The sequence below is a fragment of the Boleophthalmus pectinirostris genome, unplaced genomic scaffold, assembly GCF_026225935.1.
Source record: "Boleophthalmus pectinirostris isolate CB_2022bp ecotype Guang Dong unplaced genomic scaffold, ASM2622593v1 HiC_scaffold_3, whole genome shotgun sequence".
Taxonomy (NCBI): domain Eukaryota; kingdom Metazoa; phylum Chordata; class Actinopteri; order Gobiiformes; family Gobiidae; genus Boleophthalmus; species Boleophthalmus pectinirostris.
The window spans coordinates 44,272,843-44,290,234 of NW_026571299.1; the positions used below are offsets into that span (position 1 = coordinate 44,272,843).

Genomic DNA, 17,392 nt, shown 5'->3' on the forward strand with positions numbered 1-17,392 from the left:
GATATGTGAGGTGTGAACCAGGAGGGCTCATCTGAGGTCTGTGTGTTGACTGTATGAACCACAGAGCCAGTAGTAAACAGGTGTGGAGTGAGGCGGGAGAGGTCTTCATCTTATGCAATGCTGATGTCAGATGATGAGGTGGAGTCATACAAATTGAAACCATATAGTTACGTCAATCTTTTTGTGTGTAAAGCAGGTGTATATTGGACTAAATATTCAAGTTAAAGACAATGTATTATACAAGAAAGTAAACACATTGGAATGGGAGTGAAGAGTGCAGAGAGACATTCAGCAGCACGCTGCTGAATGTCTCTCTGCACTCAGTGCCAAGAATCTATACTAGGACATCGAGGCCTGCAGCAGCATCTTGCATAATACATCCTACACAGTGAGAGTAACTACCCACTCACCACAATATGTATTTGGGGTCAAATTACACTATTTTCTGATCTATGTTCTAATGCTGTTTCCTCATCACAAACATGTGGAGCTATGTTTTATAACACATCATGTTTAGCACACAAATCCTACATACCTCTATTCAAGAGTTTTTCTCTCAAATAGAGAACACTCTGTTCCATCTAATACAGGAAGTGCTCCACTGTGTTTTTAAGCTATATACACTATCACTAGAATCATTTAGAACATTTCAGCCCTAGAATTACAGGTCTTTACTGAACAAAAAATAAAAGATACATGCTAGCTTGAAAACTACTGCTTCATGACATCACAAGGTGGAGCAGAGCATTATGAGCTTTGGAGGTGTACACAGACTAATAATAAAAGATTACTCAAATATCTGTGAATGAAACAAACACACTGGTTTGTTTAAGAGGAGGTAACAGTGTTTTAAGACGGCATAAAGCTCACAGGAGTCAATTTTGTACAATATAGCACATCAAGGGGGAAATGTCATACAGATGTTTGCTTTCTTGCTTTTGACCTGTAAATATATTTTATAGGAACAATAGGGATTAGCGATATGGTCTGATGATGAGATTTCTACACAAAGGCAAATTAAATTGAACTGATGTAGACACTGAGTGGATGTGACAGTAATCTTGGGTGTACAGCAGGCTTATTGTACACTACAGTGATGTCTCCAATGTGGCCTAAGCACTGGTCACACCACGAGCCCCCATCACATTACTGCAGCCGCCTGGAATTCACCCTGTCTGGGCAACAGGGGTGAAAACACAGGGGCAGCATGGGAGGAGGGGGGAGTCTGCTCAGGGTGGGGATACAGAGGAGGGGGGAGTTACAAAAACAAAGCCTGAATTTAAAAACAAAATTTACCACCGAGGCAAAACAACAGGGCTAGAAAACGTCAGCGGGTGAGCAGAGGAGAAGAAGAGGAGAAGAAGAGGAGAAGGAAAGGAGGAGAAGGGGGAGAAAAAAAATTTAGGAACTGAGCCGTGATTGGTCGAAACGCACGAGGCCCCGCCCATTCTACTCCATCTCCTGCCCTAACACAACAGAATCCCCCACAAGCCCAGCCACATCAGGAACGGCTGGCTACATTATAGCTGCCATTATCGTGTCTCAAGTCATAACAGTCCAAGAACACCCACCACGACTGCTGCGCAACGGGCGGGGGAGGGGCTGGGGAGAGGACGCAGGAATGAGCCCACAGAGAGAGAGAAAGAGGGAGAGGAAAAGCTAGAAACAGTTCTTGCACTAAGAAACATGTCAAGGTTTTCTAGGTAGTTTATCAGAGCTGAACAATTTTGGAAATAAATGTAATTGTTATTTTTCAGACAAGTATTGCGATTAGATTTGCCATATATGTTTAAAAGTAGGATTCTGCTGTCAGTACAAATGTAAACAACTTCAGGAGTGTTTGATATTTGACAGAAGACTGAAATATGGAATGCAAACCTAATATAAGAAACCCATGCATTTGTACATGTTTGTAGACGTCTGAACTACAGGTACAACAAGTACAACTCAAACTGTGATTGTGATCTTGATATTGATCTTATGTGCAGTCCTAGTTTTTATATATAACTATTTTGGCATCATTTTGTACCACCTGGTTTCTTTTGATATAGTTTTCTGGTCTTATAGCACTTTGAATTACTTCATGTAAGAATTGTGCAATGTATGAGCTCCTAACATTGCTGTTATCTTCTAAAGGGCCTATGTTACGTTATTTTCATCAGAAACATTCCTGGAGTTGTGTTTTGTTTTATTTCACACTTGTTTAAAGGGACAGGCTGGAATTTTGGACACAGGACCTCATTTCCTAGTTAGCGAGAGTGTTGGAGACGTGCGGAGACACTTTTTAAATATTCCATCCAGTTCTTGTTTTTGCAGAGGTCACTGGTGCTAGGCTAGTGCATGTCAATGGCCATAGTTAGCCTGCCACTAAAAACAGTCTTACCCACTCTACAAAACACCTGAGGCAAAACAATTATAATGCCAGACTGTTGACGTGAATGTCTGTGTCGATAGAATAATTTTAGAAGTAAAACCAACCTTGCATTTGAAGGATTTCTGTCTGAGCAGCAGCAGTGAGTTGTACTTCCTTATAGAAAGCTTGGCAGCAGCGGACTGATATCACATACCATCTGTCTTACCGGCAAAGTAAAATTCTGCTGCTGCATGCGATAATCCATGCGATGCAAGGCTAGTTTTATTTCAAACATTATTCTGTCGACACAGACAGACAGTCTGGCATAATAATAGATTTGCTTCGAGTGCTTTGTGGAGTGGGTTAGAATGTTTTTACTGTTTTTAGCACCAGCGACCTCTGTAAAAACAAAGACTGGATGGAATATTTTAAAAAGTGTCTCCACACGTCTCCAACACTCTGGCTCACTAGGAAATGTGGTCCTATGTCCAAAATTCCAGACTGTCCTTTTAATACCCAAACCCTGCCTAGAAAAGCTGAGTTCTTCTAAAACTCTCTGTTCCACCTTGTGATGTCATGTGGTTATATACAAAGTGCCCCACTGTGTTTTTAAACCATATAAACCGTCACTAGAATCATTCGGATAATTTTAGCCCTAGAATTGCTGATCTTGTCTCAACAACAGGTAAAACGGGCTGTTAACTTGAAAACTACCGCTTCATGACCTCACAAGGTAGAGCAGAGCATTTTCAGCTTTGGACATGTAGAATAAAAGACTACTCAGACATGTGTGAATGAAACAAAACACAACTCTGCGTATTTTTATCTGAAGGTGTAACAACATTTTAACTTGGACTGAAGCCCACAGGAGTCAATACAATTTTGTGTTTAATTTTTTCACTTCCTTTTTCAAATTTTTTAGCAGGGAACAAACCATTTAGAGAATAAAAAATGTCAAATTTGTGCAAATCAAAACACAGATCATTTTCAATACTTCCCTTCTTCATGAGTTTCAGTGTGATAAATAATGTTTTGAAGGGTCAGAAGTCCTCAAAATGGCCCCTGTAGCATTCTTTTAACATGAAATGTTCTAACATACAGTACGTTTCTTGGATCGTATCTTTTCCCAATCTACTTTAAGGATTGTTCTCGGCACACCCTGACTATAGTGCACTCTGGAGTCCAACACCGCACTGGTCACTCCTAAATGAAGTTATGAGGAGGCTGGGTGGCTCCGGTGGGAGTGGGGGTTACATGTTTGAGCCTAGTTTAATGTTACACTGTGGGGAAAGAGAGGAAGAGAGGAAGATAGATACAGAGAGAGGTGGGGGGGGGGGGGGGTGGGGGGATGAGAAAAAGCGAGAGCGTGAAAGAGAGAGAGAGAAAGAAAGAGAGATAAAGAGAGTGAGAGAGAAAGAGAGAGAGAGAGAGAGAAGAGCAGATCCCAGACCGGCCGTATTGCCTGACATGAGCAGTGACCTATGGAAAAGTCTGCCCCCCTGGAGACCCCGGCGCACAGAGCAGAAGAAGTGATGCTTTATGGGAATGTCACAAATGGCCAAACCGCAACACAACTCAACAATGTTTGTCTTTGTGTAGCTCCAACACAAACTTATCACCTGAGCAGTGAGCGTGGGCCAGTGAAGACGCAGGAGACACTTGAGTCTATGTGGAGTAAAGATATATGAGTAAAGACATGCAGTGACCCTATTTGAAGTGATTTGTTTAGATCTGTCAGAGTATTGACTGTTTTGTAGGGCTGCAATGATTAATTGTGTCTTAATCATCATGATTGTAAACTTTTCTGCACTAGATTCTGTCTAATGTTCATGTTATTAATTATTTGAAGTGGTGGAAGAAGTACACAGTTGTGTTACTTGTTATGTACAGCTACTGGACCAAAAAATATTGAAGTATAAGTAAAAGTGTCACCTGAAAAAAAGTACTTGAATAAAAGTAGTAAAGTATATGTTTAAAATGTTGATTTTGAGGTCTTATAACGCTTCAGATGTGTTGATTTTGATAATAGAGTTGTGCTGAATTTTGTTTAACAGAAACAACTGAATTGATTGAGTGATTGATTGATTGTTTTTCTAACTAGTTTTATTTGTAAATTTATTTTTTGCTCCAACTATAAACAAAATGTTAAAAAATAACCCCTCAGTATCCACTTTAAAATGTACTAAATTTATGTACAGATAAGTATGCTTAAATACAGTACTTTGCTACTTGTACTTCATTACGTTCCACCACTAATTACTTGGACCTACTGTGTATCCCTCTTCAAAGTTTGTTATCCTGCCAGGCTTCGATTCACCATTATCCCTCTGTCAAATCATAAACAGTGATTTCATTTTTTTTTTTTTTTATTCAAACTAGTTAAAAGTTAAAATGTCTGACAGCACATGTATAATATACTTGAGGGAAGTAATTTTATTTATTGGTGGTTTGAGATTTGGGTTTTTTAAGTAAGCTAAGCCTGAATGGAAACTTATGGAGCTAGACCACAGTCAGACGTGTTTAAGAGTCAGGCCACTCCACTAGATTTTTCCAGGGCCTTGCTTAGAACTGTTCCGTGTTGCATTCATCACTTTAAATGGGTCCTTCTTACAAAAAATAATGATCTAATAGATTTGATAACACTTGCTTAGAATATGTTGTGTGTGAACTGACTATATAAAACATAATGCAAGTAAAATGACACTGATTAAACTATAGCAAAGTCAGGTTCTTGTAGTTATTGATAACAGTATTTGCAATACACATTGAGTAGTTTTGGCTTTAATCCTTGACAACCTTTACTTCAATTTGAGCATGTTGCAACATCAATATGAGACAAAAGTATTTATACTGAAAAATTGAAGAAATAACATACTTTGTTGTTGATTTTATCTCACTGCAAAACTGTATCTTGCCTTTTTAACATAGAAAAGTAGTGTTAAGCCGTCCCATATACATCTCTGGCCTCTGGTCCCTCCCAGCCCAGGTCCGCGCTGGGGCAAAGCAGGCTTGTTTAGTTAGCCGTGTGATTTATGACCTTGGGGTTTTTAATTTGCTGTTACACTGGTCCTCTCAAAGCCAGCACCACAAAATTACACCAGAGAGCAGTCTTGCCAGCCTTGGAGTTTCTCACCAAATACTGACCTAAAATAGCACTATGTCCCTACACCTGTGTCAGTGGGCTGAGCCCCCTACACACTAGGGGTCATACAAATGTACTTGTTACGTGTACTGCAAAAGGGGGCTTTAGGGAGTACAAATTGTTAAAAGACACAACACACTCATTTCAAGTTTAGTATACAGTAGCAGTTTTAGTATACATTTGCTGCTAACCACTCTGCCACTGTTTACTTTGTAATGTAGAAATATATTTAATTACAGGCTCTCACTTTATGGGCATAAACATTAAACAGCTGCCAACCTTTAATGTTGTGTCACTAAGAAGGGGTTAGCATTTGTTGAAGTTATTCAGAAGTTCAAAAGAAGTTGGCTTCTAAAGAAATTGTGTCACCATTTCTACATTTCTGAGCTGTGGCTAATAGAGACAGTTGCACATGAGCTGAGTGGCATTTCACTGTCTACTGTTTCCAGTGCTAACACATACTTAGTAACACCTTCACACAGACTCAGCCAATCTTGGACCTGCAGAAGCTGACATTTTAAGACCAAGTATATTAGGTGCTTTTAACATCCTCATATACACACTTTCCTTTACACGCACACAGTCCAGTTGCTTTTTATTCACCGTGTATCACAGTTCCACTTACTCACTGGGCGTTGCAGAGTAGGTGGCCGTTGCCCTGTTGTGTTACCCTGGCGAGACTGACAGGTGCATCCAGATCTTTGTAAATGTGCAAAGAGCTGACCCTCCTTTTTGGGCTTTATTAGCCTGGGGCAGCTGAGGTGTGGACTCTGTTTAGCACTTCCGGCTGGTTAATACACACATGGCTAAAGCTAGCTCTGAGTGTGTACAATTAGCCTGGGACCGCCCTTGTCATTTAGCCACTCGCTAACTTTGCGTACCAAATCCTTGTGGTGGTCTGTGGGCTTAAATAGGTCCCCACTGCCCTTTTAACACTTGTGCTACTGCATAACAGTCATGGCAGCCGCTCTAGCAGACCACAGGGCTTTCATGTGCTCCACACCAGCTCCCAGTTTGGAGATAGACATTTGTCACATGAACAGTAGCTCTGAGGGAGTTAGACTGCACATGCACGCTCATGCACGCTCATGCACACTGAGCCCTCCAGCTTTAAGACTTTCTTATGGGACTGGATTTTAACATGATCAAATTGTGACGGCTATTATAGATTTCCTTCTATATAGCTCAGATATATTTGTACTCCTGTATTTCTCTATTTTATTTTACATATATAAATAATTATAGCTTATTTATTTAGATTTTTCTCTTTATTATTATATTATATTGTGATGTGTGAGCTACTTTGTCCAAATAATTTCTCTTATGGATCAATAAAGTAATGTTTAATGTCAAAGTTTAAGTCCAAGATGGCAAAAAAAACCAAAACAAAGTTTAATAAAGTCAACTGGACAAAGAAAAACTATGAAAAAAAAAACTTCTTGGAAAAAATATGGCTGCGTGGAGACTGTAGCAGAGTCTTTAAAGCAACTTTAAACCGTCCCATAAATGTGCATGTGCCTGTCTGTTATTGTGTTATTGATGGACTTGTGAGTATTAGAATAGAATGAAAGCACTCAATAAGACTATGTTCTGTCTCTATAAAGGCAAAAATCTGAGAATGTGTTTTTGTTAATGGCTGCCAACTATTCATCCCCAGCTCCAAAATTACAACTGAAAGGTTATAAAAGTCAAAAGAAGTATTTTTTATTGTTAATAGTTTAGCTTAGAGAGACAAATGTAGCGTACAGATAAACAGATAGGGGTTTAACGTGAATACGCTCTAGCTTAGGCTGGTCAGACCTCTAGCCACAAATATGGGGGCAGGTTTTGTTTTAGGATTACTTTAGTCTTTGTGGAAAATGTCTGAATAAAACTAAATAAACTAAACAGAACTGTTTCATGAATGATGGTGTCTAGAATTTAAACTACATTAACAAAAAAAGTTGTATAGTATATTAGTAGAAATATACCAATGATTCTTAAATAGTAAATAAAAACTACAGTATATATTGGTTAAAATGTGTGCCACTGTAACATTTGTCAATATATTTTAATGAATGTACTTCACAAGAATAGTACAAATAATGCAATTATCATCGTTATAGTATAATTCAGACCATTTTATGTTACCATTAGTCTTTTAGTCATTTAGTCTAACAGCTGGACTGATGTGGCTGGGCGTAATGAGCAGGTGTTTGCACTCCTAATGTCTCTGCTCCAATTACTACACACAGGCCACGGTGTTGAAAGAAAGCCCCCTTAATATGACTGCCCTTACAGAAGATGCCTCTGTTACCTTGTCTTTGACTTTTACTCTGTCATTTCAACTTTAGAGTTGAGTTGACCATTTTGTCTCACATTGTCAGCAACAATTGTACGCTATAACAATCACAAACCCGAGTGTATGCTAAAGTTCGTATAATATGCAAAATTGCCTCTTGTGAGCTTTAAGCCATGTTAGAATACTGGTACCTCATCAAAAACATACCTGGAGCTTTGTTTTTTTTTATTCGCACATGCTTGAGTAATCCTTTATTATTAGTCTGTCTCCATCTCCAAATGTTCTGTTCCACCTTGTGATGTCATGTCAAGTTAACAGCTATTTTACCTTTAGTTCAGTAGAGATTGGCAATTCCAGGGTTGAAATAATCCAAATGATTCTAGTGAAGGTTTGTGGAGTTTAAAAACACACTGGAGTACTTTCTGTATTACTACATGACATCACAAGGTGGAACACAGTGTTTTCAGTTTGAGAGAAGAACTCAGCCTAAATATGCAGGGTTTGTGTCTTGTTAAACATGTATGAATGAAACAAAACACAACTTCAGGTATGTTTGTGATGAGGAAACAACATTATAACTAGGGCTGGGAATCATTAAGAAGTTGCAGAATGATACAAAGTGCACTTTCAATTCGATACGATATATTTCAAATAGATTTTTATACACTTCAATAAAAAATAATGGCTAAATCATAGCTGTGATACTAAAAGTCTTTGTTAAACCACTTCCTGTGCAAAGTGAAGATGAAACACTCCCATTTTACTCATTAAAACTGTGAAAATGCCAAATGTGTTGCATAAACAAGTTTCCAAGCAATAAGCAACAAAACTGTTGCACTGTAATAACATAATTTAGTAAAATATACCAAAAAATACTCTTGTTGATATATTGATACAGCAGCTCACGATATCGATACTGTCACATTAAACTATATGATATGTCGATATTTTAATATTTTTGCACACTGCTAGATCAGAAAATAATGTGTAATATGGGCCCTTTAACCTTGAGGCCACCTGTTGTACACTGTTTAACTTTTCATCTTTGCTCTCCTACTTTTAATGGAGCCTTTTATGATGCGTGGGATTCACTGTTATTTTTTTCCTATAAGCACTGCATTAGTAATATACATTCTCCAGCTAAGAATGGCTCCAACCCCTCTCAGATTGCTTGTTCAACCCTTGAACTTCTTTGCTTGGTTTGCGTTGGTCTGTTATTACTGTCCAATTTGCCTGACCACAATTGTTTTTGTCTCTTTGTCGTATTCCTTCTCATTGCTTCTTGGTCATTTTTGTTCAGCAAGGCAGGGTTTGTTTGGTTTTGCTCTAACGGCGTCCCTCTTCTTTTCTGTGTGCCTCAGGTCTGGGGTGACTGTGAGGGGTGTGCCAGTCTCGGGGTTCTGATGCCAGTGGACATGCAGCCACACCAGGGGCTGTATCAGTACGAGAGCTCAGCCAACCAGCCCACCAGAGGGTAGGACGTCACTCAACACATGCTCTAGCAACTCGCTGCATATATTTCAATGTCTCATGAGTGATTTATGAAGGCCATCCATTACAGAAGGGTAAAAAGCTTGACAGTGTTCTCAAAATCTGTTCAGTAAATCTATTATACAGGTGTACTTTGTGTACTTAGGGGCCATATGTGCATGTTGAAAGCCCTGATTTACGCACTGATAAAAGTTACTACTGCTTGCAACCTCTGTAAAAAAAAAAAAGTAGTTCTATGATACTTTCTTTAGTTCAATAGTTTTAAAAGGCCATTTTGGTTCATCTCTCTCCAAGACCAAACCCATGTCCCATTTTCCAGTTGTATTAGTTGTATTGTGGACATAGCTCTGCCCTTTGCTCCGCCCCCGCCCGCCCCCAGTCCGCCCCTTTGCCACCCAGGTTGTGGGGTGGACTCGGCCTCTCTCTGACAGCTGCTAATTACAGGCTGACCAGGCCCCGCTGCGCTCTGCATGACTGCCCCGCGCTGTGCTCAGGTTACCCACAACCACCGACGCACTCGCGGCTTCCACCAGGATGGGCCGATAGTGCAGGGAGGAAGAGGAGGCAGGCAGGAGGGATGAATGAGAACAGTGTGAGAGGGAGGGAGCTCAGCTCAGGGGGAATCATGGATTAGGGAGGACAGATTAAGCTCCTGTGTGGAATACATGTTGAGCTGAATGGTGGAAAGAAGTGAAAGGGAGACTTAGGAGCTAGTGCCCATTTGTGTTATTTGGAAGAGCTGCATAAAAGAATATCAAATCTACTGCTCAAACCAGTGACAAGCATGATTGTCAGAAAATGTGTTCAAATTAGGCAGCAAAGGTCCAGTGAAACTTCTCTGTAGGTTGAAGAGGAAATCCCAAACCTCACTTAGGGACCATCATTATAAGACTTTCTTACCATCTAGTGGCAAAAAGTGTGCATTACAACAACATAAAGTAAATCTGAGTTACTTGTCTTTCCAAATTCTAAGCACAGTTTTCATTCAAATAGTTAAACAACCCAACTAGCATGACATTTTGAGGTCTGAATATTTTAGTATAATTATATGTGCTTTTTTAATACATGTTTTATTTGCACCATATATTTATTTCTACATTTCCACTGGGTCCTCTGTAGTCTAGTCCCACCGGATCAGTACTCTGAAGTGTCGCCGATGCGTGCTCCACCCCAGAACGGCCTGCCCCAAGACTGTCGCACTATGTACAACCCCATGACACCCAGTATGACGCATGGCTCAGCACCAGGACAAGGATTTGGTCACTGTATAGATCCATACATGAGACCCCCTCAAGCCCCACCTCCTCATAATATGATGGGACACCGGGGGATGCCACCACCAGAGGGTGAGTCATTCTCTCACTGCTTATATTGGCCTGCACTCTAGCATACCTGAATGGTGACTTTGTCTAACTGTGTTGTCTCTGCTTTGTCTTTCAGGTGGCAATAGCACCCCCTATTGTAACCAAAATAACATGATGTCCTCCCATCACAACTTCTGTCAGCTCCCTCCTGGCTCTGACCCTAACGGTGGAGATGGTAGGTTAAGTTCTGCTTCCCAAAATACACACATTTGCTGTTGCTTTTGTTCACATTTCTTCTCTGTATCTTGTTTAGGGTCACGGTACTCCACACCTCGCTCTATGTTGAAGCTGAGCAAGAAGAGAGCCCTGTCCATCTCTCCTCTGTCTGATGCCAGTGTAGATCTACAGACTGTGATCCGAACCTCACCCAACTCTCTGGTGGCCTTCGTCAACTCACGCTGTAACGCTAATGGATCCAGTTCCTATGGCCATCTTTCTGTGAGCGCCATGAGGTAGGCAATAAGGCAATATCATTATATCAGGATACAACAATGTCATTTAATACTTTATTGAAGGATGTTAGATGCAAATTTTTATTCATCAGCAATGATTAATTATAAGTTCAAGATTCAGTAGTGTCCTTATCAGCTCATACTCAAACGTCATCTTGTTTGCGTCTAAAAGTAATTATAAATTTATCAGACATTTTAAAGCCTAAATAATGATCTGTACCCACAATAAAATGTTAATCGTGCCTCATCTCTTTTTATTACCTTACCTATAATTGTATATATAAAGAAATCTATTACTTCACTAAAAGATACCTATTTTAATAAAATTTTAATGACACTCATATTCTGTCAATATTTACTTTGATTCTGATTGTTCTTCCTCACAGTCCATCCCTCAACTACAACAACAACATGAACTGCCAGTCTCGTCAGCATAGCTCCCTGTACGGAGGAGGTGGTTTGACTCCTTTGGGTGGGCACACTCCAGGGCCCTGTCAAGCTTCCCGTTTACCACCCCACAATCCCCGGCTGCACGCTCCCCCCAAGCACGGACATGTAAGACCACTCACACATGTAAGACTTCTGCTCATGACAGCTCAAAGATGAGCATCGGCTGTGTGTCTGTAAAGGCTGATTTGTAATGATTGCATTTTGCAGCTAAAGACTGAGCCAGGCCTGGGAGGCGGGATGGAGGGCATCAATGTGAAGAGTTTGGAGGAGAGGTCAGATGGAGATGTGGCCAGTCCCTCCTCCACTGGTACTCAGGTACATAACTACTGTAATTTATTATTTCCGGTCTAGAAGGCTGAGTGCAAATCTCAAAAAAATTATTTAAAGTCTCTTAAATTTTCCATGCTAATATTTCATAACATTAATCTTTGTATTTTTCCATGTTCCAGGACCCTCTTCTTGGTCTGCTGGATGGTCGAGATGATTTGGACAAAGAGGATGGGAAGCCTGAACCTGAGGCAATCTATGAAACTAACTGTCGCTGGGAAAGTTGCAACAAGGAGTTTGACACCCAGGACCAGCTTGTCCATGTATGTTCTTAAATATTAACTATTTGTATAAGATTTCAGATGGCATTACAAAATTCTGTAGGCCGATAATATGCAGATTTTTATTGCAATACCGTGACTTCTAGGGTCTAGTCACTAATAGAAATGATCAGGTTCAACATTTATGAATTTACATCTTACATATTTCATAGGAAAGTACAATGTTATCAGTAGGGAAAACGGTCTCTTGCCGATCACAATCTAGAATCTGAAAAGCACCAAAAAAGTATACCAGTCTAATGTAATGATGTGAACTACAGCATATCAACAATGAGCACATCCACGGAGAGAAGAAGGAGTTTGTGTGTCACTGGCAGGAGTGTTCCCGGGAGCAGAGGCCGTTCAAAAGTACATGTTGGTGGTTCACATGCGCCGGCACACGGGAGAGAAGCCCCATAAGTGCACTGTGAGTCTGTGTTTACTGTCTGTCTCAGCTCTGTCTGTTTGCACTGCAGCCCAGTTACAGGAAAAATACAAAGTTCTGAAGGGATGCCGTCCTATCAAATGTCACTTATGATTGCATTATAAGATAAGGCTGAATGGATGGATCTCGCTGTTGAAATACTTACTGTACCCAATAGTGAAGTGCAGGTTGCTAGAATAACATATGAGGTTTAAAACTACATTGTGCAACTTTTCTGGTGGAAAGTCCATCACCTGCTCGTTTCTATGGATTTGCCATTGCTCTGCCTGGAATGTTCCACAGTAAAAATTAAATATCTCAACCTTATATTTATTCAGTTAGAGGTGGTTTTATGGCTCAGAAATACCTAGAAAAAAACAGGCATTCTGACTATGAATGGGCCTGCCACAGATTTGACCTGTAAATTGATCTGGTTTGGTCTTGATGAAGATAGAAAGATTTAATACCATACTGTGAAACATTCCAGACAAAGCAATAACATCTGCATGGAGGAATGCATTTATCTGACCCTCCTCCAGAAAGGTTACACAATGTCCCTTTTAATGCAAGATAAGATATTTACAAGGATACTTTTCAAACAAAACAAAAGTTGCACCACACATCGAGATTGCATAAAACCATTTTTGATAACATGCCAAGCTATGCCTAAACTATACACTTTAAACTGTGAATGTTTATTTAATTTTTGATAACTCTTATGATATATTATGATTATATTCTTTTGCAGTTTGAGGGATGCAACAAGGCGTACTCTCGTTTGGAAAACCTGAAGACACACTTGCGCTCTCACACGGGGGAGAAACCATATGTGTGTGAACATGAAGGATGCAATAAAGCCTTTTCCAATGCATCTGACCGGGCCAAGCATCAAAATAGGACCCACTCCAATGAGGTATAGATCAGAACAATACATTATATGCAGTTCGTGTCAACAGATGTTATACTATTACATTATTTTGTATTTTTACAGAAACCATATGTGTGCAAGATCCCTGGCTGCACTAAACGCTACACAGATCCTAGCTCACTGCGTAAACATGTGAAAACAGTGCATGGTCCTGAGGCTCACATCACCAAGAAACACAGAGGTGATACTGGTCCTCGTCCCCCTAACTCTGCCATGACACCTGGTGGCCAGAACACAGAACTGCTGCTAGAGAAAGAGGAACCACGCAGGGACGATTGTAAACTTTTGGCTCCCGACACTGCTCTTGTAAGTAAACAAAAAAAGGTTTTAGCGTGTTATGTGAAAACATATAGACCCTCATCTAAACATCACAAAATATTGTTGTTAAATCCCCCAAAACCTAACATTTTGAACATTTCACTTTTTTCAGAAATCCCAGCCAAGTCCTGGAGGTCAGTCTTCCTGCAGTAGCGAGCGGTCTCCTCTAGGGAGTGGTAATAACAATGACAGTGGGGTAGAGATGAACCTTAACGCAGCAGGTAGCCTGGAGGACCTCACAGCACTGGAAGATGGAGTAACTGGAGCAGGAGGAGAACCAGGAAGTGTGGGGATGTCAGCACAAGCTCTCAAGAGACTGGAGAACCTCAAGATTGACAAACTGAAACAAATCCGAAGGCCAACTCCTCCCTCACGCTGCAACAACAACAAGCTGCCAGCCATTCCTGGTAAATTTATGTGTACACTAGGAATGGAATTAGAAACAAGAAAGGGCAAGACGAGATTTTGACATAACTTGTAATAAATTAATTGTGCGGTTCAGTTTGCAATTTTCCAAATTTAAGTAAACACAGAAAAACATCTCAGAAGATAATTTGTGAGCACAGTCTTGTAGCAATTTATCTTGCGCAATCCTCTGGCACGAGATCTTGCGACCCTGACAAACAATAACTCTTGATTTTGTGTTAATTTGAATATTCAACAATTAATATGTCACTGTAACTTCATTCATTATTTACAGGTATATTTGAAAGTAACATTGTAAACATTATCCTTATTTACCACAGGTGCGGGTGAGAACATGGGGATGTGTGCCCCCTCTCCCCTCCTCTCAAACCGGCGGGTGATGGAGCTCTCTAGTCATGACGGTGGCAGTGCATCCATGGGCTGCTCTTCTGACCGAAGAGGCAGCGGCACCAGCAGCCTCAGCTCCGCCTACACCGTGAGCCGCAGGTCCTCCATGGTGTCCCCGTATCTGTCCAGCAGGCGATCCAGCGAGGTGTCTCAGATGGGAGGTGGTGCGGCACACCTCACAGGCCCAGAGCAGAGCGCAGGAGGAGACCCTCTTTCTCCTGAAATTAATCGAAGAGGCCCCACTTGTCCATCTGGTGGATTACCAGGACTAGCCAACTTCACCCCAGCTCAGCAGTACAACCTGAAAGCCAAATACGCAGCGGCAACAGGTGGCCCTCCTCCCACTCCTTTACCCAATATGGAGCAGCCTGGGACGCCAGCAAGAAGAGCGGGCATGCTAGGTGACTATCAGGGACAGCCTTTGCCTGCTTTCCTTCAACATGGTGGTCCAAGAAGGCACAGTGCTAACACAGAGTATGGTACTGGCATCATCTACCCTCACCAGGCTCCAGGGAACAACGCCAGGAGGGCCAGTGATCCGGTGCGGTCCGCAGCAGACCCACAGACCCTGCCCAAGCGCTTCAACAGCCTCACTAATGTGTCCCTGATGAGTCGGAGGAACGCTCTCCAGCACCGTGGCAATGACTCGAGCATGGGCAGACACATATACTCTCCTCGCCCACCCAGCATCACCGAAAATGTCATGATGGAGTCTGTGGGAATGGAGCACCACATGGGCCCTGAGAGGAATTACATGGGATACCCGCAGCAGGGCCTTGGGGGTCCTGTGTCGAACCAGCTGTCACCAGGTCATGATCCTCTGGGCTGCACTGACCAGGGTTATAACCAGGGGCATTACCAGCAGGCTGGAGACGTCTCATCCAACACCCTTCTCCAACAGGCAGAGTACGGGATGAGCAACTGTCAGCTGAGCCCATCAGGTCCTCATTATCCCGCTTTAGGCCAGGGAGGTGACACAGTTGCTGGACCTTGGAGCCAGGACCAGAGAGGCATGCCGTATGCAGATCCTAACATGCAGTCTCAATCCCACTACAACAACAATCAGCCTGGAATGTACAACAATGCAGAGGGCACTCACAAACTAACCATTAAACCAGAGCAGTTCCACCCCGGGATGGGGACCGGGGACGCCTGTCAGAGTGCAAAGCTCCAACAGCAGCAGCGCATGCATCTACAGCCAGGCCAGAGCTACCCCACGGGACAGGCCATGATGAGAAACACCAACAACATGGGCTGTGATTTCCAAAACCAAAGCTCCTTTCCTAGTGGAGGCAGCATGAGTCTGGGTTGTGCCGGTAATGCACTTTCTGAGGGGCAAAGGTCAGAGACGCCCATGATGCAGGTGAAGGAGATGATGGTGAGGAACTATGTACAGTCTCAGCAAGCGCTCATGTGGGAACAACAGAATGAAGCGCCAATCAAAGCCCCTCCTCTCTCTGACAACATGGATATGAGTGGACAAATGATGCAGCACAGTCCACAGCACCAAAATCAGAATCTCTACCCCAATCAGGCCTATCCTGCTTACCCCAACCAAAACATGGTCTTGAGTCCTCCGGCCCACAGCAGAGGTGCAATGACTCCTAAAGACCAGCAGATGGCAGGTCTCCAAGCTCCCTGCTACAATCAGGACATGGTCCCTAGGCCTCCCCCTGGCAGGAAGCCTCTGAGCCGCCAAAACAGCCTGTCCCAAATGGGAGGGACATATCTAAACAGCCCACCCCACCTCAGCCCCGTCCACCCCACCACCAGTCCAAGACGAGGGGTCCGGCTTCCTCCAGTCCAGCACCCTCAGGCCCCCCAAAATGAGATGTTTTCCCCCACAAACAATAACATGTATTACTCTGGTCAGATTAGCATGGACATGGAGAAACACATAGACCCACAAAATGCTCAACTTGCTCCTTTTTCTGAATCTGGCCCCATGTCCAACACCTTAGAGAACCTGGACTTGGACAACGCTCGAATAGACTTCACCTCCATCATTGATGACACAGACTCTCCTTCATTCACCTCGGGGAACGCTGCCCCTGGACAGTTAGGCTCCTCCTCCCAGGCCTCATCCCGCCTTACGACCCCCCAGACCTCTGTGAGCCTTGCTGCAGGCACAGGACTGTCCAACATGGCAGTGGGGGACATGACATCCATGCTCACCTCACTGGCTGGAGAAAACAAATACCTGAACACAATGTCCTGAAGACTGTTACACTGTTTATATATATCCACCAGCCTGGACATGCTATGTAGTGTTGTCTTTTTGCAGCTGATTTAATTATCTTTTGGTCAACACTTTGAATAGCCAATGATTCTGCACAGTAATGGTACAGCAATAATCACGTGTACTCAGTTTTTGGTTACCAGGGGTGTGTTAATAATCCCATTAGAAACCAAAGGTGCCTGACCAGATTGCCTTGCTGTTTTGATAATTTTGGTACTTATACTTGCCTTAATGTAAGACACAGAGCCCCATGCCTGACTCATATCAAACTGTTGTTAACAGGCATTCCCACCACACTTGGCTTTGGAGCTACGAAGGACCTGTACATAGATTTTATATACATTATATCTGTTATAACATATTTGTGTGTGTCATAAATGTACATGACATTGGGGCAGTAGATAATCTCTATAAGATTTCACCATGGAGCGTTTTAAAGCTGAGCTAAACCATGCTTGTAGTAAGAAAGCTTTTTTCGGTGCTAGTAAATAATATTCTGTAATCACGTTTTGCTTATCACAGCTAGTCTTCACCAGAGGTATATCAGTAT

General features: G+C 42.1%; 1 protein-coding gene across 1 annotated transcript in view; it reads left to right on the plus strand.

The window, feature by feature from the left end:
• gli1 (GLI family zinc finger 1) overlaps positions 1–16,852 on the plus strand; it is a 59,281-nt gene extending 42,429 nt beyond the window's left edge. Inside the window, 13 exon segments of the mRNA XM_020918541.2 lie at positions 9,138–9,250; positions 10,387–10,613; positions 10,708–10,806; positions 10,885–11,083; positions 11,470–11,638; positions 11,741–11,848; positions 11,983–12,123; positions 12,402–12,486; positions 12,489–12,547; positions 13,293–13,457; positions 13,536–13,778; positions 13,903–14,197; positions 14,537–16,852. Of these exon segments, the coding sequence (XP_020774200.2) occupies positions 9,180–9,250; positions 10,387–10,613; positions 10,708–10,806; positions 10,885–11,083; positions 11,470–11,638; positions 11,741–11,848; positions 11,983–12,123; positions 12,402–12,486; positions 12,489–12,547; positions 13,293–13,457; positions 13,536–13,778; positions 13,903–14,197; positions 14,537–16,821 (4,146 nt within the window). The 5' untranslated portion in view covers positions 9,138–9,179 and the 3' untranslated portion in view covers positions 16,822–16,852.
• The last annotated feature ends 540 nt before the right edge of the window (positions 16,853–17,392 follow it).